General features: G+C 50.5%; 13 protein-coding genes across 13 annotated transcripts; 6 read left to right on the top strand and 7 right to left on the bottom strand.

Moving 5' to 3' along the window:
• Positions 1-1,004: 1,004 nt before the first annotated feature.
• On the top strand, positions 1,005-4,133 carry N7519_002003 (putative serine/threonine protein kinase; the record flags this gene model as incomplete). Its single annotated transcript, XM_057288781.1, has 3 exons — positions 1,005-1,896; positions 1,958-2,055; positions 2,109-4,133. 3 exons carry the CDS (start codon positions 1,005-1,007, stop codon positions 4,131-4,133), a joined length of 3,015 nt encoding a protein of 1,004 aa, XP_057149983.1.
• Positions 4,134-4,466: 333 nt separating this feature from the next.
• nut2 (mediator complex subunit NUT2) lies at positions 4,467-5,177 on the top strand (the record flags this gene model as incomplete). Its single annotated transcript, XM_057288780.1, has 3 exons — positions 4,467-4,497; positions 4,552-4,648; positions 4,787-5,177. 3 exons carry the CDS (start codon positions 4,467-4,469, stop codon positions 5,175-5,177), a joined length of 519 nt encoding a protein of 172 aa, XP_057149982.1.
• A 559-nt stretch (positions 5,178-5,736) lies between these two features.
• On the top strand, positions 5,737-8,033 carry N7519_002001 (fungal specific transcription factor domain-containing protein; the record flags this gene model as incomplete). Its single annotated transcript, XM_057288779.1, has 4 exons — positions 5,737-5,845; positions 6,511-7,029; positions 7,089-7,470; positions 7,520-8,033. The coding sequence occupies 4 exons, from the start codon at positions 5,737-5,739 to the stop codon at positions 8,031-8,033; spliced, it is 1,524 nt and encodes a 507-aa protein (XP_057149981.1).
• A 199-nt stretch (positions 8,034-8,232) lies between these two features.
• N7519_002000 (HpcH/HpaI aldolase family protein) lies at positions 8,233-9,162 on the bottom strand (the record flags this gene model as incomplete). Its single annotated transcript, XM_057288778.1, has 3 exons — positions 8,233-8,798; positions 8,867-8,959; positions 9,009-9,162. 3 exons carry the CDS (start codon positions 9,160-9,162, stop codon positions 8,233-8,235), a joined length of 813 nt encoding a protein of 270 aa, XP_057149980.1.
• A 343-nt stretch (positions 9,163-9,505) lies between these two features.
• On the top strand, positions 9,506-11,570 carry N7519_001999 (IlvD/Edd family dehydratase; the record flags this gene model as incomplete). Its single annotated transcript, XM_057288777.1, has 3 exons — positions 9,506-10,102; positions 10,152-10,306; positions 10,361-11,570. The coding sequence occupies 3 exons, from the start codon at positions 9,506-9,508 to the stop codon at positions 11,568-11,570; spliced, it is 1,962 nt and encodes a 653-aa protein (XP_057149979.1).
• Positions 11,571-11,890: 320 nt separating this feature from the next.
• On the bottom strand, positions 11,891-13,228 carry N7519_001998 (putative erythromycin esterase; the record flags this gene model as incomplete). Its single annotated transcript, XM_057288776.1, has 1 exon — positions 11,891-13,228. The coding sequence occupies one exon, from the start codon at positions 13,226-13,228 to the stop codon at positions 11,891-11,893; it is 1,338 nt and encodes a 445-aa protein (XP_057149978.1).
• Positions 13,229-13,658: 430 nt separating this feature from the next.
• N7519_001997 (uncharacterized protein) lies at positions 13,659-14,934 on the top strand (the record flags this gene model as incomplete). The annotated part of the gene is made up of 2 exons (XM_057288775.1): positions 13,659-14,325; positions 14,567-14,934. 2 exons carry the CDS (start codon positions 13,659-13,661, stop codon positions 14,932-14,934), a joined length of 1,035 nt encoding a protein of 344 aa, XP_057149977.1.
• Positions 14,935-15,738: 804 nt separating this feature from the next.
• Positions 15,739-16,793, bottom strand: N7519_001996 (putative inositol phospholipid biosynthesis protein Scs3; the record flags this gene model as incomplete). Its single annotated transcript, XM_057288774.1, has 2 exons — positions 15,739-15,840; positions 15,906-16,793. 2 exons carry the CDS (start codon positions 16,791-16,793, stop codon positions 15,739-15,741), a joined length of 990 nt encoding a protein of 329 aa, XP_057149976.1.
• An 810-nt stretch (positions 16,794-17,603) lies between these two features.
• N7519_001995 (uncharacterized protein) lies at positions 17,604-18,833 on the bottom strand (the record flags this gene model as incomplete). Its single annotated transcript, XM_057288773.1, has 4 exons — positions 17,604-18,335; positions 18,392-18,528; positions 18,584-18,595; positions 18,728-18,833. 4 exons carry the CDS (start codon positions 18,831-18,833, stop codon positions 17,604-17,606), a joined length of 987 nt encoding a protein of 328 aa, XP_057149975.1.
• Positions 18,834-19,097: 264 nt separating this feature from the next.
• Positions 19,098-22,262, top strand: N7519_001994 (translation initiation factor 2; the record flags this gene model as incomplete). Its single annotated transcript, XM_057288772.1, has 5 exons — positions 19,098-19,124; positions 19,175-19,671; positions 19,721-21,980; positions 22,019-22,049; positions 22,111-22,262. 5 exons carry the CDS (start codon positions 19,098-19,100, stop codon positions 22,260-22,262), a joined length of 2,967 nt encoding a protein of 988 aa, XP_057149974.1.
• A 574-nt stretch (positions 22,263-22,836) lies between these two features.
• N7519_001993 (uncharacterized protein) lies at positions 22,837-25,057 on the bottom strand (the record flags this gene model as incomplete). Its single annotated transcript, XM_057288771.1, has 3 exons — positions 22,837-23,223; positions 23,292-24,947; positions 24,998-25,057. The coding sequence occupies 3 exons, from the start codon at positions 25,055-25,057 to the stop codon at positions 22,837-22,839; spliced, it is 2,103 nt and encodes a 700-aa protein (XP_057149973.1).
• A 621-nt stretch (positions 25,058-25,678) lies between these two features.
• Positions 25,679-26,577, bottom strand: N7519_001992 (EI24 domain-containing protein; the record flags this gene model as incomplete). The annotated part of the gene is made up of 3 exons (XM_057288770.1): positions 25,679-25,853; positions 25,903-26,480; positions 26,527-26,577. The coding sequence occupies 3 exons, from the start codon at positions 26,575-26,577 to the stop codon at positions 25,679-25,681; spliced, it is 804 nt and encodes a 267-aa protein (XP_057149972.1).
• A 388-nt stretch (positions 26,578-26,965) lies between these two features.
• N7519_001991 (haloacid dehalogenase, type II) lies at positions 26,966-27,734 on the bottom strand (the record flags this gene model as incomplete). The annotated part of the gene is made up of 2 exons (XM_057288769.1): positions 26,966-27,519; positions 27,569-27,734. The coding sequence occupies 2 exons, from the start codon at positions 27,732-27,734 to the stop codon at positions 26,966-26,968; spliced, it is 720 nt and encodes a 239-aa protein (XP_057149971.1).
• Positions 27,735-27,738: the final 4 nt, after the last annotated feature.

Here is a 27,738-nt window from a genome sequence, read left to right as displayed (position 1 = left end):
TATTTATAGGAGCTCGGCATGCTTTGGATGTGCACATTATTTTATGAAGGTCCAACCACACGCGCTCCCTATAACTTACACAGCCATTGCCGTTGATGCATACTTTTATACCCCTGTGTACCTCAAGCTGCAGACCAGCGCAAAGAACATTCGGTCCAAGCATGTCCCTCAAGTGCTTTGGCCCGAGCAGATAGCGCTGGGCGCGGAGCGCGAGAAAACACTTCTTAATCTTGCGGTCAAGCGGTTGGGGAAGATAATCTAAGCGTAGTGGGTCCAAGATATTCAAGTTGGAGGATGTAGCCACCGACCTCGGGAGGCTTGTTCACTGGATTAGGGTTGATAGTGTGGGGGGTGTCGTAAAATGCGACTCCGATGTTGGGACGAAAGGTCATGATTCAGAAGGGAAGAAAACGGCAAGCAACTATATCTCATGACCACCGTCCACGGGTGTTGCGAGAGCGCTCCAATATAGATGTTCCCATGATCGGGGCATGAGGTGCGGGACCATGACCAGGTCGAAGAGGACATAGGGGCTTAGAAGAGGCACTTGGACTCATGCTGGCCCACTTAGGCCATGCTGAACACTGGATATTAGTCTGGCAGTGGAACGACCCGCGGACGTAGTGAAAGTAGTTTAGGAGAAGTGGATGTGGAAGACAACCCCGGTGGTGAGAGGAAGAAGACCCGGCAGAACGTGATCCGCAGCCGGTGATTGGGTGGCCTTCCACTCGAGATTCCAATACCCTTTCTCTCCATCGGAGTGTTGATCGTTCTCTTTCTATCTCACCTCAGCTTCGAATCTCCTCGTATCCCCGTCTGTAATAGTCTGGTAGTCAGGTACTACCGCGTGTTTCCGCCCGCCAACCTGTCCTTTTAGTTCCCCTCCCAGGCACCTATCTCCGCCAACCTTGAAACCCCCCCCAATCTCCCTCCCACTCTCTATGCCGCGTCGCTAGCCACCGAAAACCGATTTACGACCTGCCCTTGAAGGGCATTCCGGCACCATGTCCTCTCAATCTCACCACGGTCATTCCGCGACGCCACGTCAATTCCCCGTCTACAACCCCGTCGCCGCAGTGGCAGCACCTGCGGGGACCTTGCTTCCGGGCACCAAGATTCAAGTCGGCAGCCATCGCGTGGTAGTGGAGAAGTACCTCTCCGAAGGCGGTTTTGCTCATGTCTACGTGGTGCGATTGCCTCAGCCAGTCAATGGGTCCGAAACCGCAGTGCTGAAGCGGGTGGCCGTGCCTGACAAGGCGGCCCTTGCTAACATGCGCACTGAGGTGGAAACCATGAAGAAACTCAAGGGTCACCGGCACATTGTGAAGTATATTGACTCGCATGCCTCACAGCTGCGTGGAGGTGGATATGAAGTGTTTCTGGTCATGGAGTACTGCGCAGGTGGTGGTCTTATCGACTTCATGAACACCCGGCTTCAACACCGGTTGACAGAGCCGGAGATCGTCAAGATCTTCTCCGATGTTGCTGAAGGTGTTGCCTGCATGCATTATCTTAAACCGCCCCTGCTCCATCGTGATCTGAAAGTTGAAAACGTTTTGATCTCGGGTAAGGGGAGTTCCGCCACCTATAAACTTTGTGATTTTGGATCATCGGCACCCCCTCGTCCTGCTGCCACTTCCGCCGCCGAGGGGCGCTTGATTGAAGACGATGTGCAGCGGCATACGACGCTGCAGTACCGAAGCCCAGAGATGATTGATGTCTATCGGAAGCAACCGATTGACGAAAAAAGCGATATCTGGGCACTCGGTGTGTTTTTGTACAAATTATGCTATTATACAACCCCCTTCGAAGAGGTCGGTCAGATGGCTATTCTCAACGCGACCTTCAAATATCCTTCATACCCTTCGTTTTCGAGTCGGCTAAAGCTGCTCATTGGTAAGTTTGGAACATTTATTTGGCCTACAGCGGATCATCGATGGCTGACGACTCCGCACAGGCTCAATGTTGAAGGAAGATCCCCGCAATCGTCCCAATATATACGAGGTTGTGCGCGAGGTGTGTAAAATGCAAGGAAAGGAAGTTCCCATCAAAGACGTCTGTTGCCCCACACCTGTTTCAAAGAAAACTTGACATTGACTGTCGATTAGATCTATTCCAACCGCTCTGTTTCGGAAGCGCGCAAATATCAAGAGCTGCCGCCCACGCCCACGGAAGCTCCTGCCGTGGGCGCAGTATTTTCGCCTCCAATGCAGGAGACCGAGATAATCCCAGAGATTGCGCCTATGCGGCGTGGTCGACCTGGGAAATCCTCCTCGTCCCAACCTAGCTCCGAGAGACCGAGTCCCTCGCCCTACCGACCCGCTGCTGAAGACTCGTCAAGTGATCCTTTTGCAGCCCTGGATGGGAGTGCAGCCCGGAAGAAGACGGCAGAGGAAATGTCAAAACGGTTCCCCTCCTTGGACCAGTTTGACATTTTGCATGAAAAAGGGGACAAGTTCGAATTCGAGCCAACAGTAGAATCTAAGCCCGAGGACGAGGATCTATCTCGAAGACTCACCAACGCCCTAGCCGATGATGCTTTTGCCCGACGTGTCTCGCCTGAACGTGCGCCGAAGCCAGTCTATAAGCGGCCATCCCAGAATTCTCCTGTCCGAGCACCTAATTTGCGTGAAACTCCCGCGCCACAACCTGTTCCCTTGTACCAGCCAACCCCTCAGCGGCCCACGATGGTGTCGACAGGTACCATGACCTCGCCCATCCAAACACCTCGTTTGCCGGACCCAAAGCTGTTGAGCCGTCCAATCTATCGATTCCCTTCGTCTGATGCTGAACACCGATCTTTCAGCGAGCCATTTACAACTGAGAAGGAACAGAGAGTGACACGGCCGCATAAGGCGCCATCCCCTCCTATGTCGAGCTTGAATGTGGAAGAAAGCTCGCGGCTGCCTTCTGACCGTATATCCAGCCAATCTAACTCTGCGCGCCCCTCGATGGAAACCTTGAGACGACCTCCAACATTAGAGGTAAACGAACCCGTGGGACGTTCCAAATCCGCCACTGGAAAGGCTCGCCCGATGTCAGTCCAGTCGGGAGTGAGATATGACCAGCCGTATGACTCTGAGAGCCCGCGGTCGTCGCTGGATATGTCCCGCCTGCAATACGAGGGAGGCGCGCCGCTACGGTCAGTGCGTACCGATGTGGATCGTGAGTCTGATCGAACTATTTCCTCTGATGTTGATTACCTACGCGCGATGGAAGAAGAAGAAAGCAATCGGAAGCGCGAGAAACGCTCTAGTGGTAGCCACAAACACAACAAGCGCGGTAGTCTGTCTACTTTGTCGCTTTCTGGAGGCAAGAACTTGTTTGCTGGTCGATTCGGCGACGCATTCCGCCGATTCGAGGCGGGCAATCCAGAGAAATCCTCATCGCCATCGGCAGAGGATGCACCTCGCCAGGGTCTGATTGGAGCGTCAGATTCAGCCGACGAAGGCCTTTCGCCAAATGACGAGATTACCTTGGAAGACGCGGACGATATATCACCGGAGATGCGCCGGGAGCTTGAACGCCGCCGGCTCTCGCAAGAGGAGAAACGAGTTGCCAATGCCGCAGCTGAGTACCGGCGCCGGGTTGCCGAAACAGGCGATGGGGGTGGAAGAGCGCTCGGGGATGGCGCACGCTCCCGCACGATTCAAAACAAGGTACAATCGTTGCTTGGAGAGTCTGAAAAACCGGCCGTCCCCAAGACTGCTACTGGATATGGACGGTTCACGGAGACTTCCTCTTCTTTGCAGGCAAAGCAGAGTGAGGCCAGACCCACTATCTCCAGCCAGCTTCCCGCATCTCACACATCCGGCCCGACGTACACTGCTCGTGACGGCTCAATGGCACTCCCGGATCGTCGAGAGCTCCCGCAATCTGCCGCTCCTACCAGTTACCCATCCACGCAACGTCCTGCAACTCGACCAGCTGCACCACCCAAACCTAAGAATTTACGCGCTGGAGCAGCCACCTCGCGGCCGGGTACTGGTCATGATTCCCAAGAGACCCCAGCAAGCCCGGGCGATGACTGGGAGGCCAAATTCAGCCAACGTTTTCCAAGTTTGTCCGGACTTGAAATGGAGACAGAGATTAAAATCCCGAAAATCTCTAGCCTGAGGACGCGGGAAGTGTAGAGTATAGGATATGGATACGAGTCTTGTTTCACATGATGCGGGTTCAGCGTGTGTTCGTGTGTTCGCCGTGCGGGCGCAACTCGGGGAATGACATTGGTTCCCACGAGCTATGCATATATAGACAGTGACATATTGAACATTACATAAGTTCTCTTTAACACATGACTCTAAAGGTACTACCTTTATTTTCTGTAATCGTAGCTGGGAACGCGCTCGATCTCAACCATACAAGTACTTCAACTTGTCCTCACACCGCCTTTGTTTCTCCCCGCAACAGCAAGGGAAACCTCACTTTCAGCCTATAGGTCGACAGTTCTTTAGATCTCTGAGATCATGGCGCCAGTGACTTTGAAAACGGTCGATGGTGAGTTATGAGCAGCAGGAGCCTTGAGAGCACACATGCTAATTCCTCACGCAGACGACCTCAAAGATGTGATCCAGCACTTATTCGAGATCCAATCCGCCGTCCACGGCTATCTGGGTCCAGAGACCCAGCAGGAGCTTGTGCGAAAGATGTACGTCAGCTGCAAAGGCATCCTATGCTCCTCCATTTCTTTATTCCCATAAATGTGCCCCGTCAAAGCAAAAGACTTCCCGACAACCAGCATCACTAAACACCAACCCTACACATCATCGAAGCTAATCCACCTCAGCAAAAACCTAACCCTCGCCCTCTCGACCCTGTCAACACACACACAACTCCCGTCAACACAAGAGACCCAACCAGACGCAAACACCGACCCCTCCAACCCCTCCCTCGCCAGCATCCAGCTCCCGCCAGAGATAATTGACTACGTCGACTCCGCGCGCAACCCGGACATCTACACGCGAGAGTTCGTCGAGCTTGTGCAACGTGGTAATCAGGACCTGCGCGGGAAGCGCGAGGCCTTTGCGAGCTTCCGCGACGTGCTGGCCCGCGAGATGCGCAGCGCTATGCCCGAGTGCCGCGGCGAGGTTGATCGTGTGGTTGCTGCGACAAGCGGGGCAGTTGATGGTCCTGATGGTGTCACCGGAGCTGCGAATACATCTGGTGGTGGGAATTGAAGGCCCTTTGATAACTGGGTGCAAGTCTGGTATTCCTGGTTGGTAGACTTGCCTCTCGTTGGCTGGGATCGACTTCACGGGCTGAGGTCTAGTCTGGCCTTGGTATTCGGTTCGTGTCTTCAGCCGTTTGGTTGAAGTTCATGGAGCTGGTGCATTCATTGGAGTTTTTATGGTTTGCATTGAGCGTGGCGCTTGCAAGGCTTTTTTCCCCTTCGGTTTGTGTATATAGTATCATAGTTGAGAAATCTTATGGCGGTCTTCTAATTACTAATAATTAAGCGACAAGCGTTACTTACCTATACGTAGATATGGAGTTGATCTTCCTATACCTGTACTCTGTAGCAGATACCACCACTAGAGCGCGGAGATCGACTACGCCTTATCATTGTCACAATATTTATCTAGTTGCTGATAGGTTTACTTGACAGTAAAGTGGTATATGATCTCGATCAAAAGCGACAATTGTCTTGACTGTTATGATATTCCCCCTATTTCCCTGTCAATTTCATGCTGCCTGATAAATACGGCCACAAAGTAATATTCTGGCTGACGTCATCGGATGGACATGAAGCAAATCTCGGAAGATGAGTTTCCGGACCTCATGAAGCACAATGCCAGCTCGAAGGACCCGATCGGCGGCAGCGTGTTTGCATTGTCGCCAGAAAAAGGTGCGTACATATGTATTCCAAGCCTTCACACGGACTTTGAACTCATTATTGGATTAAAACAAGTAGTTGAAGTGTGATGCCCAGAGGCCCCAGTGTGGGAATTGTCTAGCCAAGAGTATCGATTGTCAGCTAGGCGTGGTCCAAAGTAAGCCAAGGTACAAATGAGATGTCTACGACCAAGATTCAAAATTCGAGCTGACACTTTGTTTTGGACCGACCAACCACCGTATTGCGGAATTAGAGCAGGAGAATGAAATCCTTCGACAGAAATGTGCCCAGCTCCGGAGCAGCAACACCATTTCTGCTGAAAGGGTCCAATCGGAGCCGGAGCATTCTGCTACATCGGAAAGCACTCCACGTACTCCATTGCCATTCTCGAGAGTAACGGGTATTGGTCTCTCGTGGAATGACTCTGCCTCCACTTCAACTAGAGATGCATCACACCCAGAAGTACCGGAGAACGACCGCAGAAACACGTCATTGTATCATGGCCCAACGAGTACAGTGTATGATGATACTAGTCCGAACCACGATGAACAGAATAGACCAGGTCAATCCAACGAAGAGGGAACACGGCATTTTCTCTTTTCCCAGACAGCGAGGCAGAGCAAGTTGGATCTCATGCAATACGAAGTATGGTTATGGTACTAACTGGGAAATAACAGGGCAGCTTGAGCCACTCAATCTTGCCGCCGGAAAACTCGACTTTGATGGCATCGATCCTGAGATCGGTATGCATTTACTCTCCATATACTGGAGTCGTCAGCTTTACACAGCACAGATAATTTACCGGCCGGCTTTCATGCGAGATATGGCCTGCGAGGGACCGTACTTTTCCAAATTGCTGTTGAATGCGATCTTTTTCGTGGTATCGAAGCATTGCGACCGACCAGAGCTTCGTTCGGACCCAAATGACATTACGACTGCAGGGTGGAAGTTCCGGCAACGCTTCACGCAGCTTTTGCGAGATTCCTTCGATAAAAGCGAAATCACTACCCTTCAGGCATTGTTGATTATGTCTAATGCGCTTTTTTCCAGATGTGATGAACGGAGTCTGTCATGGCTATACGCTGGAAATGCATTCAACATGTTCATTGATCTTGGTCTGCATGTGCTTCCTGCTGTGGATAGTATCACTGCCGAGGAACTTGAAATTCGAAAGCGAGTTCTCTGGGGAGCATACTGTGAGCTATCACTTCCCTGTACTGGGTACTGCATGAATTATATCTAACTTCTCTAATAGTAATTGACAAGATTCAGTGTCTTTTCCAAGGGAGACCTCCTCTTCTCAACCGTGTCAACTTGAGAGCGTCACTAGACTTCCTGGATGACTATGATGAGCTCGAACCTTTTCAGGGTATCACATACATGACTACAAAGCCTGGAGTGATTCCATCACTGAATGTTTCTTTGCTCACCAATTTATGCGAGTTGACAACAATTGTGGAACGTATTCTTCGTGAAATTTATTCGGAATCTCGAGAGTCAAATTTGGTCCATAGGGCAAATATCTCGGAGGAAATCAAGTCGCAGCTGAGAACCTGGCGCCAAAATTTGCCGCTTCGGCTTGACTATCTGTCATTCCCAGACCAGGCGGTCTTCCTGCCTCAGTCCGCCTGTCTTTTGTATGTTCCTCGTCCCAAGTCTAATTGATAGATGCTAACTATTGGCAAGAGCTTTGTTCAACGTGCTTATCATTTTGGTCCACCGTCCTCTGATAATTGGTCACGACGGGGTCATCAATTCAACAACTGCCCATGAGTCAGTGAACGCATGTACAGCAGCTGCGAACCAAATTGTTCAGATTCTCCATGACTATTCGCAGCACTTTTCTCTGAGCAGTGCACCGTACATGCTCTCTTACGCTACCTATATCAGTGCAACGATCCACGCACGGATTGTTGCACAGAAAGGGAGTAACTCAAGTGTGTTCCAATCACTGGTTCTTTGCCGAAATATTCTTGCCGAACACACACGCCTTTATTCTGCAGCAGAAAAGGCTAAGGAAAATTTGGATAAGTTGATTTCTCACTTAGGGATTAGTGCGGCAGACGACAATCTACGCACTGGAAGCCCCGGAGTTCTGGAAACAACTTTCCCAACGAGCACATGGTCATGGACGAGTCGATTAATGTTGCCAGGGAACCCGGCGTCGCAGATGGTGCAGTTGAATTTGGATCTTCCCTGATGAGTTTGGAATTATCGGATCTAGATCTTGAGGCAATTGCTCAAGGCTTTCAGGTTGATGTAGAGTCGCATTCATTCTGGAATTCTTTGGTATGAATGACCATACCCTCACGATATGCACCCATGGATGGCCCCTCATGATTTACGCGATCAAGAATAGCGAGACAAGCAAAAGTTTCTCCAGTGGCATATATAATGCACTAGCTACCGTAAGGCCCAGAGGCAGTCCTGCCTGCTTTCTGGGTGACAATCTCCATCTCACTCGCGAGCGAGCTAGTCAGAGCACCAACATCAGTCACAACGTTGACAAAGTCATACCCTAGGTCGGCATATTTCTTTGCCTGCTTTCCATTTCCACAGTAGATCCCAGCCTTCTTGCCTGCCTTGTGCGCCGAAGACAGAACCTTCTCGATGGCTTGTTCCAATTCAGGCGCAAAAGTGCTACCCAGCACGGGGTGCCCAATACCATTGCCCAGGTCAAAAGGTCCGACAAATAACAAATCGAGTCCTTCGACAGCAGCGATAGAATCAACATTGTCAAAAGCCTCTTTCGTCTCAATCTGAACTGAGAGCAGGAGGTTGGCATTGGCCTCAGTCAGATACTGGGTGGCTGATACATCCCTGCCAAACCTGTCCATTGGGAAAGGCGATCCGAAGCCTCGCTTCCCTTGTGGTGGGAATCGGCAAGCCTCGACGAAGGCCTTTGTGTCTTCCACTGTTCGCACGAGAGGAGCGAGAACTCCGTGTGCGCCTGCGTCCAGGGCACCTATACAAAAGATGAGAAATCTTCAAGTGGGCTAACCTTGGAACAATATCAGGTCTTGTTTGACATACGTTTAATCATCCAAGATTGGAAATCTGGCACGCGGACAATCGGGCTCACTCCATATGACGTTATGGCGGGGACAGCTTCGTGCATTGCGGCATCTGCGAGGAATGTTAGCATGGAATTCCTAACAATGGCAAAGGCGCTGACCATCAATATTTCCGTGTTCACAGTCCACTAAAACCCAATCGTATCCAGCTCGTGCTAGAGTGCGAGACATGTTGCTGCCGGGCAGTAACTGCCACACTCCCAGAGCGAGGCCGCCCTTGTCGAGCACTGTCTTTACACGATTTAGACCTTGCATTGTTGATGATTTTGGCACAGATGAATTGTTGGAAGTTCTATGAATGGGAAGTTAACCAATAACAGGTCGGACGTCATATCTAAGAGATCCCGATAATTCGGATGGTCACATCCCGAGAGGCAAAAATCTCGGCTCGTCACGGTGATCACGCGGGGCCAGCAAACTGTACGATTCCGATGATTCGACCCCGAATAGCTCGGCAAGTGTCTCCCGACTGCACTCCGCATTTTCAAAAGCACAAATGGGAAGCCTGCCATATATAATCCATTGTTCCCCCTCACATGGAATGTTCATCCCAGACACTATCTCAATCTATAGTAATCTATAGTGCACATATAACACCATGGCGTGTTCCGACAAGAAGTCCTGTGAGGGGTGCTCATGCAGCGATGACGCCAAGCCTCAAGCAATCAACATCGAAGACTGTCTAAGTGAGTTGCAGGCCCTGAGACGACGCAATCAAGAGCTAGAAACGCGCATGGGAGTCGCAAGCAAGGCAGATAATGCCCAAGTCCCCGTCAAACAACCAGGACGAACACTTCGTTCGTCTGCATGGTTTGACTGCCGCAGCAACCCCGGCATGACGGCTATCTACATGGAGCGGTATTTCAACTACGGTATCACCAAAGAAGAACTCATGTCTGGTAAGCCGATGATTGGAATTGCTCAGACGGGCTCAGATATTGCGCCTTGCAATCGCCATCACATCGAGCTCTCCAAGCGAGTTCGTGAGGGTATCCGCACTGCTGGAGGTATTCCCTTTGAGTTCCCTACACATCCTATTCAGGAGACCTCGAGACGGCCCACTGCTACCCTTGATCGTAATCTGGCGTATCTTGGCTTGGTGGAGATCTTGACGGGATATTTCCTTGATGGTGTTGTGCTGCTTACCGGGTGTGATAAGACAACCCCGGCTTGTTTGATGGCTGCGGCTACCATGGTGGGTATCAGGCCTAAGAGATTCCTAGATCCATGCTGATGTTTTTTAGAATATTCCTGCTATTTGTATGAACGTGGGACCTATGCTCAACGGTTACTCCAAGGAAACTTTGACCGGAGCAGGCACTGTATTGTGGCATGGGCGAGAGCTCTATGCCACGGGTGACATTGACGAACATGAGTTTATGGATTACATCGCCCGAGGGTAAGCCATTGCCAAAGCTCCGGTTAATGACCCAGAATCTAACCCAAATTCCAGAACTCCCTCAGTCGGCCACTGCAATACAATGGGAACTGCCTCGACGATGAATGCCCTCGCAGAGTCCTTAGGAATGGCACTTCCTGGGTCAGCCGCTATTCCTGCTGCCTACCGTCATAGAGCCCAGTGTGCCTATGAAACAGGCAAACGGATCGTGGAAATGGTGGAGGCAGACCGGAAGCCGTGTGATATTATGACACGCGAGGCCTTCGAGAATGCTATCGTGGCGAACGCTGCAATTGGCGGCAGCACAAATGCTCCTATCCACATCAACGCTATCGCGCAGCACGCGGGCGTGGAGGTGTCCATGGATGATTGGGATACCTTCGGATCTACTATCCCGTTGCTATTGAATATGCAGCCTTCGGGGGAATACCTCGGTGAAGAATACTACCGGGCTGGAGGACTACCGGCTATTATGGCTGAGTTATTAGACCAGGGCAAGCTGAACGGCGATGCTCTCACTTGCAATGGCAAAACTCTTGCCGAGAATGTCCGTGGGAAGCATACATGGGATCGACGTGTCATCAAACCATACGACGATCCATTGATGAAAGATGCCGGATTCGCTCATTTGAAGGGTAATCTCTTCGACTCTGCAATAATGAAGACGTGTGTCATCTCACCCGCATTCCGGAAGCGATATCTCTCCAACCCCGATGACCCAGAGGCATTTGAAGGATCTGTTGTAGTGTTTGACGGACCGGAAGACTACGAACATCGCCTGGAGAATACGCCACATATCGACGAGAAGACCATCCTTGTTATGCGCGGTGTTGGCCCAATCGGGTACCCTGGAGCAGCAGAGGTTGTCAATATGCATCCACCAGGCCGACTCTTGAAAGAGGGTATTGATGGACTTTTCTGCATCGGGGACGGCAGACAATCGGGAACATCTGGGTCACCTTCTATTTTGAATGCTAGCCCCGAGGCCGCAGCTGGAGGCAATCTTGCTATTTTGAAAGATGGGGATAGACTGCGCATTGACTTGCGCAAACGGCGGGTTGATATGCTCATTACCGATGAGGAGATCGAGCACAGAAGGAAAGCATTGGGTACTGAGGGATATCCCATCCTCCCGAGTGGTACTCCGTGGCAGGAGATCTTCCGCCAGGAAACTGAGCAGCTGAGCAATGGTATGGTGTTACGGAAGGCAGTCAAATATCAACGACTAGCTCAAGAAGGCCAACCACTGCGCCATAATCATTGATAGGCGGCACATCGGACAACGTTGTTGAGCCGTCGCCTGGTTAGGTTTTCACCTGGTAGGAAGACTTTGGGCGTATCAATGTTTATAAATCTATCTATATAATACTCCAAATATCCCATGTCATATATTGAAAGTGCTTTTGTAGGAACTACCTAGGTAAGCTTGCAAGCCGGAAGAACCAATTATGTGACAAATAAGGAGAATAACTGCAGTTCTCGTCATGTGGATAGTAATTAGGCACACCGAAGAAACACAGCATTAAGAGAAGATACCGAAGGAAAAAGACATTTGACTTTGCGACTAACAAATGAAGTATATCACTAGAGTCCGAATGGATAAGTTTCGCCCTTTCCAAGCGGCGTTTCGGGTTGGATGACCTCCAAAGGTTTGACGGCCTGGGTCCTATCGAACCAGATATAACCATCAAACTGCTTGTGAAGGAAAGCCTGCGAGTAGTGGGAGACACGCTCGGTATCAGGGCGGTAGATGACACCAATGAAACGCTCCAGCCGTTGCTCAGCAGCCATAGCTGCGCGCAGAGCGGGATCTATGCAGTCCTTACGCAAGTCGAGCACGAAGCTTGGCACCCCTGTATCGTGGGCAACAATTTCCCAGCTATCATCTCGGGATGGACGGACGGACATGACCTCCATATCATCGTCCCACTCATGGGCCGCCGCGACAGTGCCGGTGTGAGTTCCGCATCCAAGAATGGTCACATTATCGCCTCCCAGTCGTTCACGGCATAGCTGCCCGATGTTGAGCTCATTGCGGCGATAGCCCATGCTTGTATAGCGCGCATCCCCGACGTGAGAATTGTGCGCCCACACAATGGCTTTCTCTCCCTCATTGTGCTTTAGCAGGCGTTCCAAGGTCTCAAACATGTGCGTGTCGCGCAGGTTCCACGAACTCGCTGAGCTGTAGTACATTGACTTGTAATACTTCTCCGCGTCCCGAACAAGGTGTGCATTCTGTTCGCCGCTGTGGTATTCATCGCCATCCTGCGAGCTGGCATATTCAAGCCGTTTCTCCAGAAGTTCTCCGAGCATCTTCATCACCGGGGCTTCACAGTCTTTCATGCCTCGGAGGGATGCCAGACCATATGAAGTGGGTTCATCAACCCAAGGCTCTAGACACCCATATCGCTGGCGCGCTTGTTTGGCTGTCGGTCGGTCAACCTTCTCCAAGTATTCGATCACAGCACGAATCGAGGCTCCCATGCTGTACAGGTCCAGCCCGTAGAACCCGGCTCTTTGCTCTGGTGGGAGGGACTGGTTTCGATCACGCATCCATTCAACTAGCTGCTGCATCTCGGCATTCCTCCACATCCAGGTAGGGAATCGATTGAATGGTTCATATTGTTTCGCTTTTCCTCCAATTTGCGCCTTGGGACCTGGGCGCAAGCGCACGTATCGGTCGATGGCCTCTGCATCCGGCCAGTCTGCTTCGACCGCGACCATGGTGTAGCCGTGTCGTTCAATGAGTCGCTTTGTGATCTCTGCGCGCGCAGCATAGAACTCAGATGTCCCATGGCTGCCATCGCCTAGGAGAATCACTCGGCTACCCGCAAAGGTATCGAAGTGTGATGCGAAGCTCTTGTCCTCGATTGCAGGCAGGGGCTGCACTGCTGAATTGAACAGTTCCTGTAGTTGAGGCATCCTTTTCGTAGTTCGAAATATAGACGCCAAACGCATGGACGGTTAAGCTATGTGGTTGGGAATATCTTCACGGGAAATATTCTCGCGTAGATGAATATGTCGAGTACTGACATGCTGGAGATTACCCATGGCATTTCTATTCTTCTTACATCAATACAACATAGTTATGTTTCCTGTTTTCGCGGGACTTTTCCCAGCGAATTATTGGCATCCCGGCCACTAAACAGTCATCATGACTTCATGCTCGATGGCAAACCACAACGCTTCAATCCCGACGACACTGGAATAAATGACACCTCAGAATAAAATTCGATAACAAATGCGGTGGTCCAGGTCGCTCTTATTCAAACAGCACACTACTAGACAAACAATCATTCATCCCAACAACTACGCATGTGCCCATCCTGTTTCAAAGGCACATATCTCGAGAATGGCTCTTCCAGTCAGCAGTCCGTCACCGCGGCTAGACCGCTTTGGACAAGCCATGGAATCTCTTTACGGGAGTTTTAGCAATATCGAAGACCCAAACACCTGGACTCCACCACCGAGATCAGGCGGTCATCGGGGGCGATACCTATGGACAGACGCCTTCGGGGTCATCAACTTTCTCACAATGCACCAGGAGTATAAGCGAACTGGCAATGATACCACTGGCGATGACCGTTATCTGGTGCTGGCTGGTCGTCTGATTGAGACTGTTCATGATGTCCTGGGTAAGACTCGAGATGGCCGCTCAAGACTGCGAGGAGCGACAGATGAGAACCCGTTAAGCGGTGGATTGAGGATTGGCAAGACAGATGCCCGCGGTCCAGATGGCGATGGGCAATATCATCATTATCTAACGGTTTGGATGTTTGCGTTGAACCGGATGGCTAAAGCATCGGGAGATTTGAAGTACAACAGGCAAGCCATAGAGCTGGCAAAAGCGATACACCCCAGGTTCTTTGTTGATCGCGCGGCAGCTCGACCGAGAATGATATGGAAAATGAGCATGGATCTGTCAGAGCCGCTGGTCAAGTCAGAGGGTAATCTTGACCCGATTGATGGCTTTGTTGTTTTCCGACTCCTGCAAGATACAGCGATGGAAGCAGGTGATGGTGCATTCTTGGCGAGGAAATTGATGACTACAGACGCACTATGGAGCGAAAAGGAGAGCACTTTGTCTCAAGTGATCCTCTAGATCTGGGTATGACTTTGTGGACGGCCCATTGGTTTTCTGGGCGAGAGCGCTGGGCTGCTGACCTGGCGGGGAAATGCTTCGAGCAAATATGTCAGTGAACTTTGTGTCGATACTCCACGAAACACAGTAAGGATCAAGCTGACTAGGGATGGTTCCAGACAATCTGTTCGAGATCAACCAATATTTGGAGCGCAACATCAAATTTCGGTTGGCCTTTCGTGAGTTTGGAACCTGTATGGGTATCCAATGTCAGTCAGAGGTCAAGGAAAAAGAACGCGCAGTTGATTTGAAATGCTACTCCGACGCCATCATTGCTGCTTGGGATCCATACATGCAGCTATCCATATCCGATGATCTGACACCAGAGGACTTGAGGCCTATCACGCGGGTGATGTATGCGTCGGCGTTGATTCCAGGGGGTAAGCTAAGCCAAACGATCCTCTCTGATGAGTCCGGTATTTTGACATATTTCCCAATTCCAGCATTTCAAGCTGGATTCCTAGGGCCGGAACCAACACCAACCTAGCAATGAACAAAATCACATGTGGCGTGATGCCAGGGCAGAGATCAACAGTCTCCTTTTGGATCCCATGCAAGTATCTTTGAAATGGATAGATACGCTGTTCCTACAAGTACGATGTAGGTGTAGGACAGGCAGCCATTGGCAATTGACAGGATCTGGCTGGAGAAGGATTTTCATAAAAAGGTTAAGAAAATCTCAGTCTTCAAATCTTCTTTCCGACTCAAATGTTAGGGCATATTAAAATAATACATATGGTGTTATGCAGGCTGTCCGGGCAGTAGGGCAGAGATTGTTCCGTGTGTTAATATGTACCGGCCAATCAATGCCTGGTGTCCAGAGGGATATTGTGAATGGGCTGTCCATCTCTGTACAGAGATACTTAAACTTAATAATAACCATGACTTCCAAGGTTTCATTGTCGACTTCTGACCAGCGTCAAATCATAAGTGAGAGGCGGATTCGGATGTGTCTTGGACACGGGTGTTGTTGACAGGAAGTTCATGGAAGTTACCCTTTTATAGTCACGTCAAGACGTTCCTTCCTCGCATCAGAGTCCTAGTTGATATGCGAAAGCATATCAAACCTTGGAAGTCTCTTAAAAAGGACATCTATCACTCTACTGTACAATCCATCCATGGATGTATAGGTCCGACGGTGATACAAAGCACTCATGTATAACCTGGTGTTTCAACATCAGGATGAAGACGATTTGAGGACTTCTCTATGCCTAAAAACAATGCAATCTATCATTATCATTCGGTATATTCACAGCTGCTGAGAATCAGATCCCGCAGACAAAACGAACGTCTATACTCCCGGAAGTCCAACCACATCCCTCAATGGTGCTATCCGTCTTGGAAGAATATAGATGGCATACACAGCGCTCAAAGCAATGAACAGGCCAGACCACTAGAGAGATTGTTAGCCCATACGAATGCCTGCCCGGGTAAAATTTTGCCCAAGAATGCACTCACCTTTTCTAACCAAGTGTGAAACCAAATCGCGGTCATGAAGAGCATCCACCAGCCCAGGCCAACAACACCCCAAACAAGACGGAGTGACCACGTTCTTGCGAACCCGCCAGTCTCAGTTGAATCGATTACCGGAGTACTATCGGCATCACTAGCCTTGCGTTCACGTCCCGCATCCGCAGTGGGACCAACTTGCGACACACATGCGGGTGCGCGTGCGCTAGCCCCGACAGCCTCAAATGCCAGGAGTCCCGTGGCCAGAACCAGCATCAACACATGCCCGCTGATATCATGTCCACCCCTCCATGCGCCACCGGCTGCTTTGCACGTCGCTGCTGTGAAGAGCGTTTCTAGGCCGGTTGGGCTACTCTGCCCAGCGGTCATCTTCTCGACTTCGTCGAGAGCCCGTTCACATTTGCCGCCCGTGGCTACGAAACCGCGATCAATGATTGCCGGTCCGAAAAACCATTGTGTTGCAAGATACCATACTGTTGTGGCGAGTGCGTAGCGTAGAATGGCTTGGAGTGTGCGTCGGAAACGTGCTTGTTGCTGTGAGGAGGATTCCCGGCGAGATGGAGAGTAGAGGGGTTGGAATATGAGGAGCGAGACGAAAGCGGCAGTGGTCCATAACCATCCAATTTTTACAAAGTAGATATTGAAGATATTATTCTTTCGAGCGAAGTAGTTGACCGGGCTTTCGGATAGGTGCAGGTCTGTAGCCAGGGATGGGGCCAGAGGGCTCGCGGGTTGTGGGGAAGAGCCAGACAAATCTCTGGAATGGCGTGCTGTTGGGGAGATTGCTGAGAACAAAGACCCGAGTAATAATGTCGCAGGGTATATGAGGAGAACAGTTGAGAGGAGGGTGACAGGTCGCGCCGTGGCTGTGGCCATGGTTGTGAGCATAGGGCGAGATTCGAGTGGAAGGAAATGAAGTCGTATATTGTGAAAGGCACGAGGATTCACCAGCACATTCAATTATGACCACAGAGCATGTTGCAATTGGGAAGGTTGAAGTAGGATAAGTTGGCGACCTGGACAGATGACATCAGGGTTTGCCGAGGCTGCTGCATGAATGCCTCAGGCGTCAAACAAATATCAAACCCCGTGAAGAACACTAAACCTGTAATGTGCTTTCAAATCCAAGATAATGGACTAACAAGGACACTAGATCAACTGGAAAAGAGTCAGCAGTTACACTCTCCCTGCTAGTAGCCCTACAAGTGTAGAAATGCTGCGCACCAATGATGGTCAATTGCAAAATACTGGAACTGATGGATGTCGAAAACATAGTGAGTAATAATTAAGCATCCATCATTGAATTGCTATACCATACAACAAATTTACAGAAGTGTCATGTCCATCACCGAGCGAACAATCCTGCTCGCCCGCCGGTATTTTCGACTTATTATCATCAACTTAGTGCTTGATAGGCGTCCTTTGGGAAGAATCTTTGAGGACTTCTCATTGGTAATGTAGGAATCTCTGTATATGGGAAACACTATATATCTAAACTCACAATTGCTCAATGTCGGACATGGATATAGATCTCTATAAGCTTTGAAATGCCGTTCCCTTTTTGTAGTGGGCCCCCATCCAACTGTGGGGTATTTAACGAGCCCTGGATATCAAAGAATTCAAGTGAAACCGAACAAAAACCAAATGCGTCAACTTTCATCATAAAAATATACCCTTACTGGATATTTAACCGAGCGCTTGCATGGCCAACTCGACGCTGGGGAGAAGGGTTAGCTGCAATCCTAGAAACACGAGCATCAGAAGCGAGCAAAGGAAAAGGTAGACATACGTCAGGAATGTTCCAGCAGAAACAGGCATAGCTCTCAGCAGAGTAGGGCCAATACCCTTCCAGAAACCACCGAGGCCCTCAATGGCATAGGTCTTCTTGAAGCAGTCGCGCATGGTGCTGAACTTTTGCTCCGCACCGAATCCATCTGTCTGCATCTTACTCTTGATAACGTCGAACGGGTAGCTGGAGAGCCAGAGGACCTCACCAGCCAGACCACCGTAAATGGCAATCTTTGCCTTGGACATATCCTCACGCTTGATGTTGTTACGCTTAGCATCCTGGTTCATCATGTACTCAAAGGCCATGAACCAGGCGCCGTAAGCCTGGGCCTCACGGAGGAGAGTAACTGCCTGGCCGCGGTAAATACCGCGGAGGGCACCACCCTGTGCGGCCAGCTTGCTCACGCAGTCGATAGGGCCTGAGTACAGACGGCCGGCGCCGTGCGGCTGTGCCTGCAGGCGAATACGCACATGCTCAATTGGGCCCGACAGAACGGAGTTGGTGAGACCGGCGAATGAACCGGCCATGTAGTACTGGGTGTAAGAAAGGGCCGAGTTGGCGTATTTCTTCTTGTTCAGCTCTTCCAAGCGGCGACGTGCCTCGTGGTAGGCACCGAATTGGACAGACACCTGAATTGGTTAGAGGATTTGTCTATAGTGGACCTTGGCCGCGGGGAGCAACTCACGCAAGCACCGATACCGATAAGCGGGGTCAGGGTGCCCTTATAGAAGGCAGTGGGACCTTCCTTCTTGAAGATCTGGGTTGCGCACTCTAGCGCACTCTTGTACTGAGTGGTAGTTTGCAGGCGCACCTTGACGATGTCTGCCGAATTATTAACCAATGCCTCCTGGGAAGTGCTTTTAGGCAGATCACATACCAAAGGGTTGACCTAATTTCTTGTTAGCAATTGCTTTGGTTTACATGTTTGAATATTTTTCCAGGCACTGCTCATGGCAAGGTTTTCATCTCATGATGTCCATGGTTCTCCCCGGAATTCAAACAAAGTAGGGTGCACACATACCGAGCATAACCTGGGCCATTCCACCCACTGCGCCCGCGGTCAAATCCTTGATGGTGCGGAGGGCACCGTTGCCCTTATCGATACTGTCAATTACCTCAGTCTCCATGTTTCAAAGGATTCAATCGCAACTAAAAGTATAGACAGGGACACAATCCGGAGACTCCAGACTTTATATCCAGCCCGCTTATCGCTATGGCGCCATCTGCCCTTCTGATTCGACGAGAATCCCGAAGCACGTGACTTTACCGGCGGACATTTTACATAAGCGTTTTGGTACCTATAGCTGACATAAGCAGTGACATAAGCTCCTCTTCTCGATCTTCTGGAAAGGGAAAAAAGTTGACGGATCCAGATGTGGATAGACCAGTGAATGATGCATCGTCGGCCAATCTGCAGGGTAAGTTCGCAGTTGTTAAGTGCCGCAACAGTTTCTAACTAAATCTACAGCTATCGCGTCGAGCTGAGTGGTCGAATTTAGCCTACCGAGCACCGACTTTAACAGCTCTCACAGCCCGACGGACTATACGGTTGTCCGCGACACGTTGGAACTCGTCGGGTCCATCAAATGAGAATGAGGATGGCACTGCTTCAAACCCGGCGCCGACGAAGCCCAAGTTCGGTAGCCGATGGGGCTCTAAACAAGCTACACCATCGGCGGGCTTGAGTTTCGCAGAACAGGCGATGCGCCAAACCCTTGTCGCCAATAACCAACCCCCGCCGCCAGCACCTGCACCAACGCAACGTAGGCAGGAACAGTCAAATCAACAATGGAACTCAGGGCAATCAAACCAGCAGAGGAAACCGTACGCCCGGCGCGTGGGTCCTAGGGATAATCAAGATGCCCACACGATGGGATCGAGAGAAACGCCACGGAATCAGAGGAGGAGCCCGTTCGGCCAAGAGAAGAATCCATTTAAAGAAGAGAATACAGGGAGCTACACGAGGTGGCCCAAAAGGACCCTCGCGGAATCAGGAGAGGAATCCGTTTTCCAGAGGAACGAAACCGGCGTTTGAAGAAGAAAATCCATTCGCTCCTGAAAAGACACAAAACAGATTCCGGGGCCAATTCCAGAACAGGGCGACTAGGGACCATCCAATGGCCCACAATGACTGGAAATGCCCTGAGTGCATGAAACATGTTTTTGCCTCAAAGCAAGTGTGTCCATTCTGCAAAACCTCTCGACCTAGCGACGCCCAGCCAAAGTTCCGAATAACCAGAGAGTATAGCGATTCTCCTGGGCTTTCACAATTCAAACAGTCCCGATCCCCTTCTGGGTATACTAGCAAGTTCCAGCAATTAGGGGAGTCAGTTTTGTCTGACTTGGAACAAGACGTTCAGCCGAATACAACAGAAACCACAGAGCGCGATTCAGAGAAATCCGACCGACCCCGAACAAAGGAGGAAGCAGAAGATTTCAAGAAGAACCAATGGTCTTGGGATATGTCTGCACTGGAGCAGCTAGAAAATCTAGAGGAACAAGAACAGCCGCCGCCGCCGCCGAAGCCTATGAAGCGCCGTGAGGGACGCAAGGGACGTGAGAGCGAGTCTGATGGGGCGGATTTTGACTCGGAAGATCGTGAGCGCCTCCGCATAGAGCGGAGACGTCAGCAGAAAGAAAAGAACGCCCAAAGGGCTGCAAAGAAGGCCGCCGCGCTGGCAGCACCAGCTCCTCTTTACCTGCCCGAATTCATCAGTGTTAGCAACTTGGCCGATGTCATTGGCGTGCGGCCGGCGCAGTTTGTGCAGCGAATGGAGGACATGGGCTTCGAGGAAATCACGTATAGGGATATCCTCGATGCAGAAACTGCCGGATTGGTGGCAGCCGAGTTCAACTACGAGGCCATCTTTGACAGCGGCAAAGCAGATCTACACGCTGCTCCTGAGCTAGAGGACACATCTGGCCTGCCATCTCGGCCGCCTGTGGTCACTATTATGGGTCATGTTGATCACGGCAAAACCACGATCCTGGATTGGCTGCGCAAGTCATCTGTGGCAGCGTCTGAACATGGTGGTATCACCCAGCATATTGGTGCATTCTCCGTGATGATGCCTTCAGGAAAAGCCATTACCTTCCTTGATACTCCGGGCCATTCTGCATTTTTGGAGATGCGTCGCCGCGGTGCCGATGTGACCGATATTGTGGTGCTTGTGGTTGCTGCTGACGACAGTGTCAAGCCGCAAACTATCGAGGCCATCAAGCACGCCACTCAAGCTAAGGTTCCTGTCATTGTCGCCATCAGCAAAATCGATAAAGAGGGCAACAACCCTGATCGAGTCAAGGGTGACCTTTCTGTTCATGGTATCCACGTGGAGGACTACGGAGGTGACGTCCAGGCTATCGGCGTCAGCGGCAAAACTGGACAAGGAATGGTTGAACTGGAAGAAGCCATCGTCGCGCTCTCAGAGATGCTCGACCACCGCGCATCCACCACCTGTAACGTCGAGGGCTGGGTCATCGAGGCCTCTACAAAAAGTTATGGCCGCGTAGCATCCGCCCTGATTCGACGTGGAACCCTGCGGTCAGGCGATATCATTGTTGCCGGTACCGCGTGGGCTCGTGTCCGCACCCTCCGCAATGAAGCCGGCGTGGCCATCAGTGAAGCCACGCCTGGAATGCCCGTTGAAATCGATGGTTGGAGAGAGCAACCAGGTGCTGGCACCGAGCTCCTGCAGGCGCCGACCGAGCAGAAAGCTAAGGACGTTGTCGATTACCGCTTGGAGAAGTCTGATACCCAGAAGATGGGTATCGATATGGTTGCTATCAATGAGGCTCGTCGTGAACTCCTCGAGAAGCGCAGGCGCGAGAACGAAGACGAAGAAACAACAAAGGAAGTCGAACCAACTGGCCCCAAGTCGGTCAATTTCATCCTGAAGGGTGATGTGGACGGTTCAGTGGAGGCGGTCTTGAACTCCGTTGCAGCAGTCGGTAACAACGAAGTCTTCGCCAATATCATCCGTTCAGGTGTTGGTCCTGTCAGTGAATTCGATATCGAACATGCTGGCAGTGCCAAGGGCAAGATCATCTCATTCAACCAGGCCATTGATCCTAATATCATGCGTATCGCAGAGGCGGAGGGCGTCGATATTCTGGACCACAACATCATCTACAAACTGATCGATGACATCAAGGCTATCCTCAGTGAGAAGCTGCCTCCAACTATCACTACGCGCGTGACCGGAGAAGCCGAGATCCAGCAGGTCTTCGAGATCACTGTCAAGGGACGTGAAAAGACAGCCATTGCTGGAAGTCGTGTGCGTAATGGTCTGATCAATAAAACTCGCAAGGTCAGGGTACTTCGCGGGAGGAGATAGTCTACGATGGTAAGCATATCACAAGCAGCTCAACACGAATAACTTGGACCAAACTAACTTTCCGCAACAGGCGCAATGGTCTCCCTCAAGAACGTCAAGAAAGACGTCATCGAAATGCGCAAAGACACAGAATGTGGTATCGCTTTCGAAAACTGGACAGGTTTCGCACCTGGTGACCATGTCCAGTGCTACGAAGAGATCTCTGAGAAGCGCTATCTGTGAGATACTCGTCCCGTGATCTCAAGGTCTGCGCGGTCGTGATAACCGCTTGTATTATTTGTCTGGGATCATTCTAACACTCTCCATTCCCCTCATGATCATCATTCAAATTTTGTATTATATTTTCATTCCTCTCGACATGGTTGACTTGCATTTAGGGTCTGGGCGTTGTTGCATCCCTAGGTACTAGGGACCGGAGGAAAAGCATACAATCAATGTAATTATGGAGGGTGCTGCTGTCGCAGCACATGTGTAAATGCTCAAATATCATGGCCGAATGGTCACATTGTTATTCACTTGTTTTCTATAGAACAAGAATACTGATGTAGGACTTTAACATGCTGTAACGGCCGCTTTGCTTGACTCGTGAGGAACTGCCGAAGTCGAATTCACGTACACAGCTGACTCAAGATGACGAGAGATTCAAATCCAAGTCCTTTGATGTGTTCAGATTTCGATGATGAAATATATAATATCCGTTCATGACCCAACGCGCTAGAAGCCCCCTCGCCTTCCCATACCAGAGTAATGCACACGAATTGTTAGGGGAAAGAACAAGACCAAGATGCTCGAAACGCTACAGCTGATGCAAAACACCACCAGCTTCCGCAAACTTCTGCTGGTACTCCTTTAAACTCGCCCACTGGCTCAACTCTTCTTGATCCCGCTCATAATCACTCAGATAGCTCATAGCGCGGCCGTTCATCTGCGGACTGACTCCGTCGGCAGAATTGGCTGTATCACTCATGGGAGAATGGCATTCTAGTCGGACAAGTGTCTCGATGAATGCGTGCAAGTAGGACTCCGCCTCTGCGGCGGTGAGGATGTGGAGGCCTGGCGGCGCGGTCGTTGGTGATGGTGATGGTGCGGCAGCAGCTGTGAGGGTTGGGATTTCGGTGTTGGATTGATTTGGCTTGTGGGAGAGGCTGAGGAGGGTGGATGCTACTTGGCGGATTTTATTGGTCTGTAAACAGGGTCCTTTCGTTAGTTTGATTTATGATAGGGTGTGATGTTTTGAGTAAGGGAACGTACAATGCTGGCACCGTTCGGCTCCATGTTCACTTCGTTCACTGTTCGTAATAACACGAAAAGATCTTTGATGACCAGTTTGCGCTCTTCAGCCATCAGGCGGCCAATATAGTCTGTTTCGGCATGGTGTTGGGCTTGGGTGCTGGTTTCCGACGAAGCTGTACCAGTCGGAGTCGCACTCGCACTTGCACTTGGTATTGAATCGGGCCTTCCTTCCATTTTAATATGTGGCGTGGTGCTGCCCGGGGCCGTGAATTTAGGTGACTTTCCGTACTTTGAAAACGTCTCGAAAAGGCTCCAGTACTTCTCCACCAGAAAGGACCTGGTGCATAGCTGACTAGCATAGATATTCGCTTTCTGGATCTCATACTGTATAGCACGTCGTTCTTGGTGGATATGATCATTTGAGTAACTGAAAATTGTATCATCTCCGCCAAGACCTGACAAACCCGCTGGGGATACGTGTTTCGGATGGTGTAGGGACAACTCGGCGGGAACATCGATTAGTGCAGATTTGGCTCGCTTGAGACAGTCCCAAATGCAGTTGCGCTGATGCTCCCAGTCAAATACTTGACCGCTGCCAAACGCTATTTCCCAAGCTAGCAGGGTGGTATATGAGCTGTAGACGCGGACATTTGCGTTGAACCCGACTAGCCGTGAAACTCGGTCGGATGGCTGCGGCTCAACATGTGTTGAGAACAAAAATTCATCATCGATCTCCAGCGGGAGTGGTGGATACCGGTCCGTTGGCGTCTCTGGAGGAACATGAACCTTGATATCTGAAGAGCCCATCTGGTGTAATGTCTGATATCCGACAAAGGTGACATAAAACAGACGCCGACCAAGCTCTTGAGTGATGAGGTCCACGCCTTGGCTTTCAGTGAAATTATGTGCTGGTGAATCCTGCACCGTTACAGAGGCGGGTGACAGTGGGCTGAGGGGTCCTAATGTCGAGGACGGGCGATTGGTGGTGGTCGGAGACCGGCATAAATCATAAACTTGCAGCATGGCTCGGCATTCTGACAGGTACACACGGCATCGGCGCATGTTATAGATATACCCGGCACATATAGCAAGGAAATAGCTGATCGCCGCGTCGTAGACTGTGGCGTTGCGATCAAGATATCCGGTCCCGCGGGCTTGGATCGCAACGTCAAGGCACCGCTTTACGAGAGCTATAGAATTGGGGAAAGCGGTGCGCTCGGCTTCAGTGTTGAGTCGGAGTTTAGGTCGCCGAGGGAAGGAAGCCACTAGCAGTCCAATCATTGACGCCAAAAGTGCCAAAAATGTGTGGTTGGTTACGTCTTCCCGGCGCTCAAAGGCTGCTCGAAAAGAAGGCTCATGTGGAATTGGCACCAAAGGATGGATGTAAGTGAAAAAGTCATCAAGCAACATCTGCATCGTGTGCAAAGAACAAATCGATTCTACCGAAAGGGAGACCGATGCAGATTGAGGGTTGGTGAGTGGCGTTGCCAGGGGAGTCGCTGCCGACGGATAGTCTGCAGGGCTCAGCGACGCTGTATCTTCAGGTTCCCGCTTTTGTTTCTTAAAAGCCTCTGCATGGCGGTTAGGAGGCCCGCGGCGTCTGCTTGGTCTTTCATAGGTGCAGGGAATATCCAAGCTAGCGCACGACCGACAAGGTGGCCCACCGGTATCACACTTGCATGGAAATTAGTATTTCCCCGCATACCATGACAAAAGAACCATACCTTCACTTTCCGAATACTACAGGCATCGCAGGCCTTGCGCAGCCTTGTTTTAAGGTCCATCGATGAGCAAATTGCCGGGATGACCACGCCTCGAACCGTCAGGTCATGTTTAATCGGCCCAAAGACAGTCAGTACATCCGGACTCCAGGGTTGACTATCAACCGGAAGAATGCCGAAATCCGAGTCCCGAAAGTCGGAATGGGCCAGGAACTTTAAAGCTGAAGCTCTGGAAGCTTTGGAAATCTCGGGAAAAGGTTCGAAGTCCGGGGGGGGTCACACTTCCGGATTGCTAAGCGGGTCAAACCCTCAAAGGGCTTTAGGAAGTCTGGGGTACTTGAACCCTGTCGAGATAACTATGAAAGGGAAAAAAAAAAAAGATACCTATGATGTTTCGCTCTCAAGGAATGATTCCGAGGATTATAATGTGAATACCTTCGTAAAAGAAAAAAATACGCCTCAGACGGTGGTGCAGTCACGTGCCACTCGTAATTAAGAAGAAGGCGTCTTTACATTAATTAATCAGGCAGAGGGAATTACGATTAGATTTGACAAGAACCATTGGAGTATGATAGTCTCCTCCCTATTGGCACAGAACAAGAGTGAATCAGGAAGCAGAAATGGAAAATTAGATGCAATTTGGAGTAACCGTAGTCATCCGAAAGAGGTATATCCGTACACAGGTCATGGCATAATATCGTCACGGTATTGCTCACCCAGTCGACTAGACTGCTGATTAATAGCTCGTCGCTTGCGTTCGATATCCGTCACCCAAAGTGCCGACCCAGCAGCCGTGGTCATCAAAAATAGCATAGAAAAAGGAGGAATCAGTTGAAGGACCAGAGCCACCGTCCCAAAGCTAGAGTGCGTTAGATCACATATCAACAAATAAAACGAACATGACTTACGTAGTGTACTGCAGCTGACGCCGACTAATACTTTCCTTTCTCTGCTGCTTGGTCATGTCCAGTAGATGGAAGTAACGCCAATGATGGAAGGGACCGGCACGATAGCCAGTCAAAAGTAGGAACATAGGAGTGCCGGCCACCGGAATAAAGATAAGCGGAAGCAAAATGATAAACTCAACGATCTGCCGCAACGAGAATGGAGAATACACGGCACTAGTGGTCGGCGTGCCGAGACGCTTGGCCGGGTTGCCGGGCTCGGGATAAATGACCCGCGAAGTGGTAACAAGTTCCTCCTGGCCCTCATTCACCAACACTGCATCGAATATATCCACTAGAGTCTCATCGACGAAGAATGCCTCGAAGAGTGCGGCAACAATCGCAGCTCCTTCACCAAGCACGAGGAATGCGCCGCTCACCCATGCTGAGCTGCCCTGGAAGATAGCAAGGAAGGCAACCTGGGGCAGGTATGTGAAAAAGAAGAGGATGAAGTATATGAAGGATGAGAGGAGGACGATGGGGACAAGGCGGGCCTTAAAGAGAGGCCATAGGAACCGATTCGACGCAAAATAGTAGATTCCCTATCTAGGTTAGTCCTGAAGCTTTGGAAAGCACATTATAACATACCCGAAGGGGATATAGCCAAGCAGCTCGGCTGGGATCCAGGAGTCGCGACATAGGGTGCAGGTTCACAGCTTCAAAGAATATCTGCCAACGGCGATGGACAAGTTCGAAAGCAGGCAGCACCTTATCGATAAGCTCCCACGTGATCCACGGATATCAGCCGAGATGACTAAGCCAGTACTATTTCACCCTGAATTTTTTCGCCGAGCGCCCTTTTCCTTTTCTTCTTCACATAAACTGAATTCCTCCCTATTCACTCTGAACTTTTGTTACAATCACTGTTCTGGAGGGGAAATGGGAGGAAAGACCAAATCCGCTGGCTTACCCCAAACTCTTCTACTCAAGTGTGGAGCGTTTGGAATATATTCAGCTGTACATTCCTCTTCAAGCCTCTCTTGGTGTTTGGAGCCTCAATTCGAAGTTCAATGGTAGATGTCCTGGCTTAAATCTGATGGCGATTAATCTCGTTCACAATATGCTTCAGATCGTGTACAATGGCCGTCGGCTGTAGATCTGGAGCCACGGCATCCTTCCATCCTGCACCAACACGGTCAACCCATATAGCTTGCATGCCTGTAGCGCGCGCCCCGACAATGTCGAAAGGGTTGCCGCTGATCAGCCAAAGTTTGCTCATCTGCGATGGGTCTTGGCCTGTCTGCTTCGCTAGGTGCTCGTAGCTTGCCTTCGATGGCTTATATTGCTGGACTTCGTCTACGGTGACGATATCTTGGAAGACACTCGCGTGCGGAGAAAGGTCCTTGGACCGCAACACCGAGTTGGATACCATAATTTTCGTCCCGTTGGAGAATATCACAGCTTGGATGCTTGGATCTGCAGCTATCTGGGTCAAGGCTGGATTCACATCAGAGAATGTAGAGAGATTGTTGTAAGCTTGCATCAAGTGTTCGATATTGTCGTCGCTCAGCTGTTCGTTGTTGTCGGCCAGCGCGTGCAATAAAGAACTCCGTGTGACTTTAGAGAAGTCTTCATAGCGGCCTTTTGATCGTTAATATTTTGGACGTCCAAGATTGGAGGTGTGGCTTGCCCATGCTATTCAATCTCCATGTGTACTCCAGTTGATACCGCCTCCAGAGTGCGGAGATCGACTTTGCCTTGGCATTGTCACAATGTTTCTCTAGTTGTTTGGCGATCGACTCAGTTGAGAGTAAGGTGCCATATAAATCAAAAGCGACAACTGTCTTGGCTGTCATAATG

This window comes from Penicillium mononematosum (genome assembly GCF_028829835.1).
Source record: "Penicillium mononematosum strain IBT 11891 chromosome Unknown utg000002l:1.0-8112719.0:1.0-8118358.0, whole genome shotgun sequence".
NCBI classification, from domain to species: Eukaryota; Fungi; Ascomycota; class Eurotiomycetes; order Eurotiales; family Aspergillaceae; genus Penicillium; species Penicillium mononematosum.
This window is presented reverse-complemented; position numbering and strand designations above follow the sequence as displayed.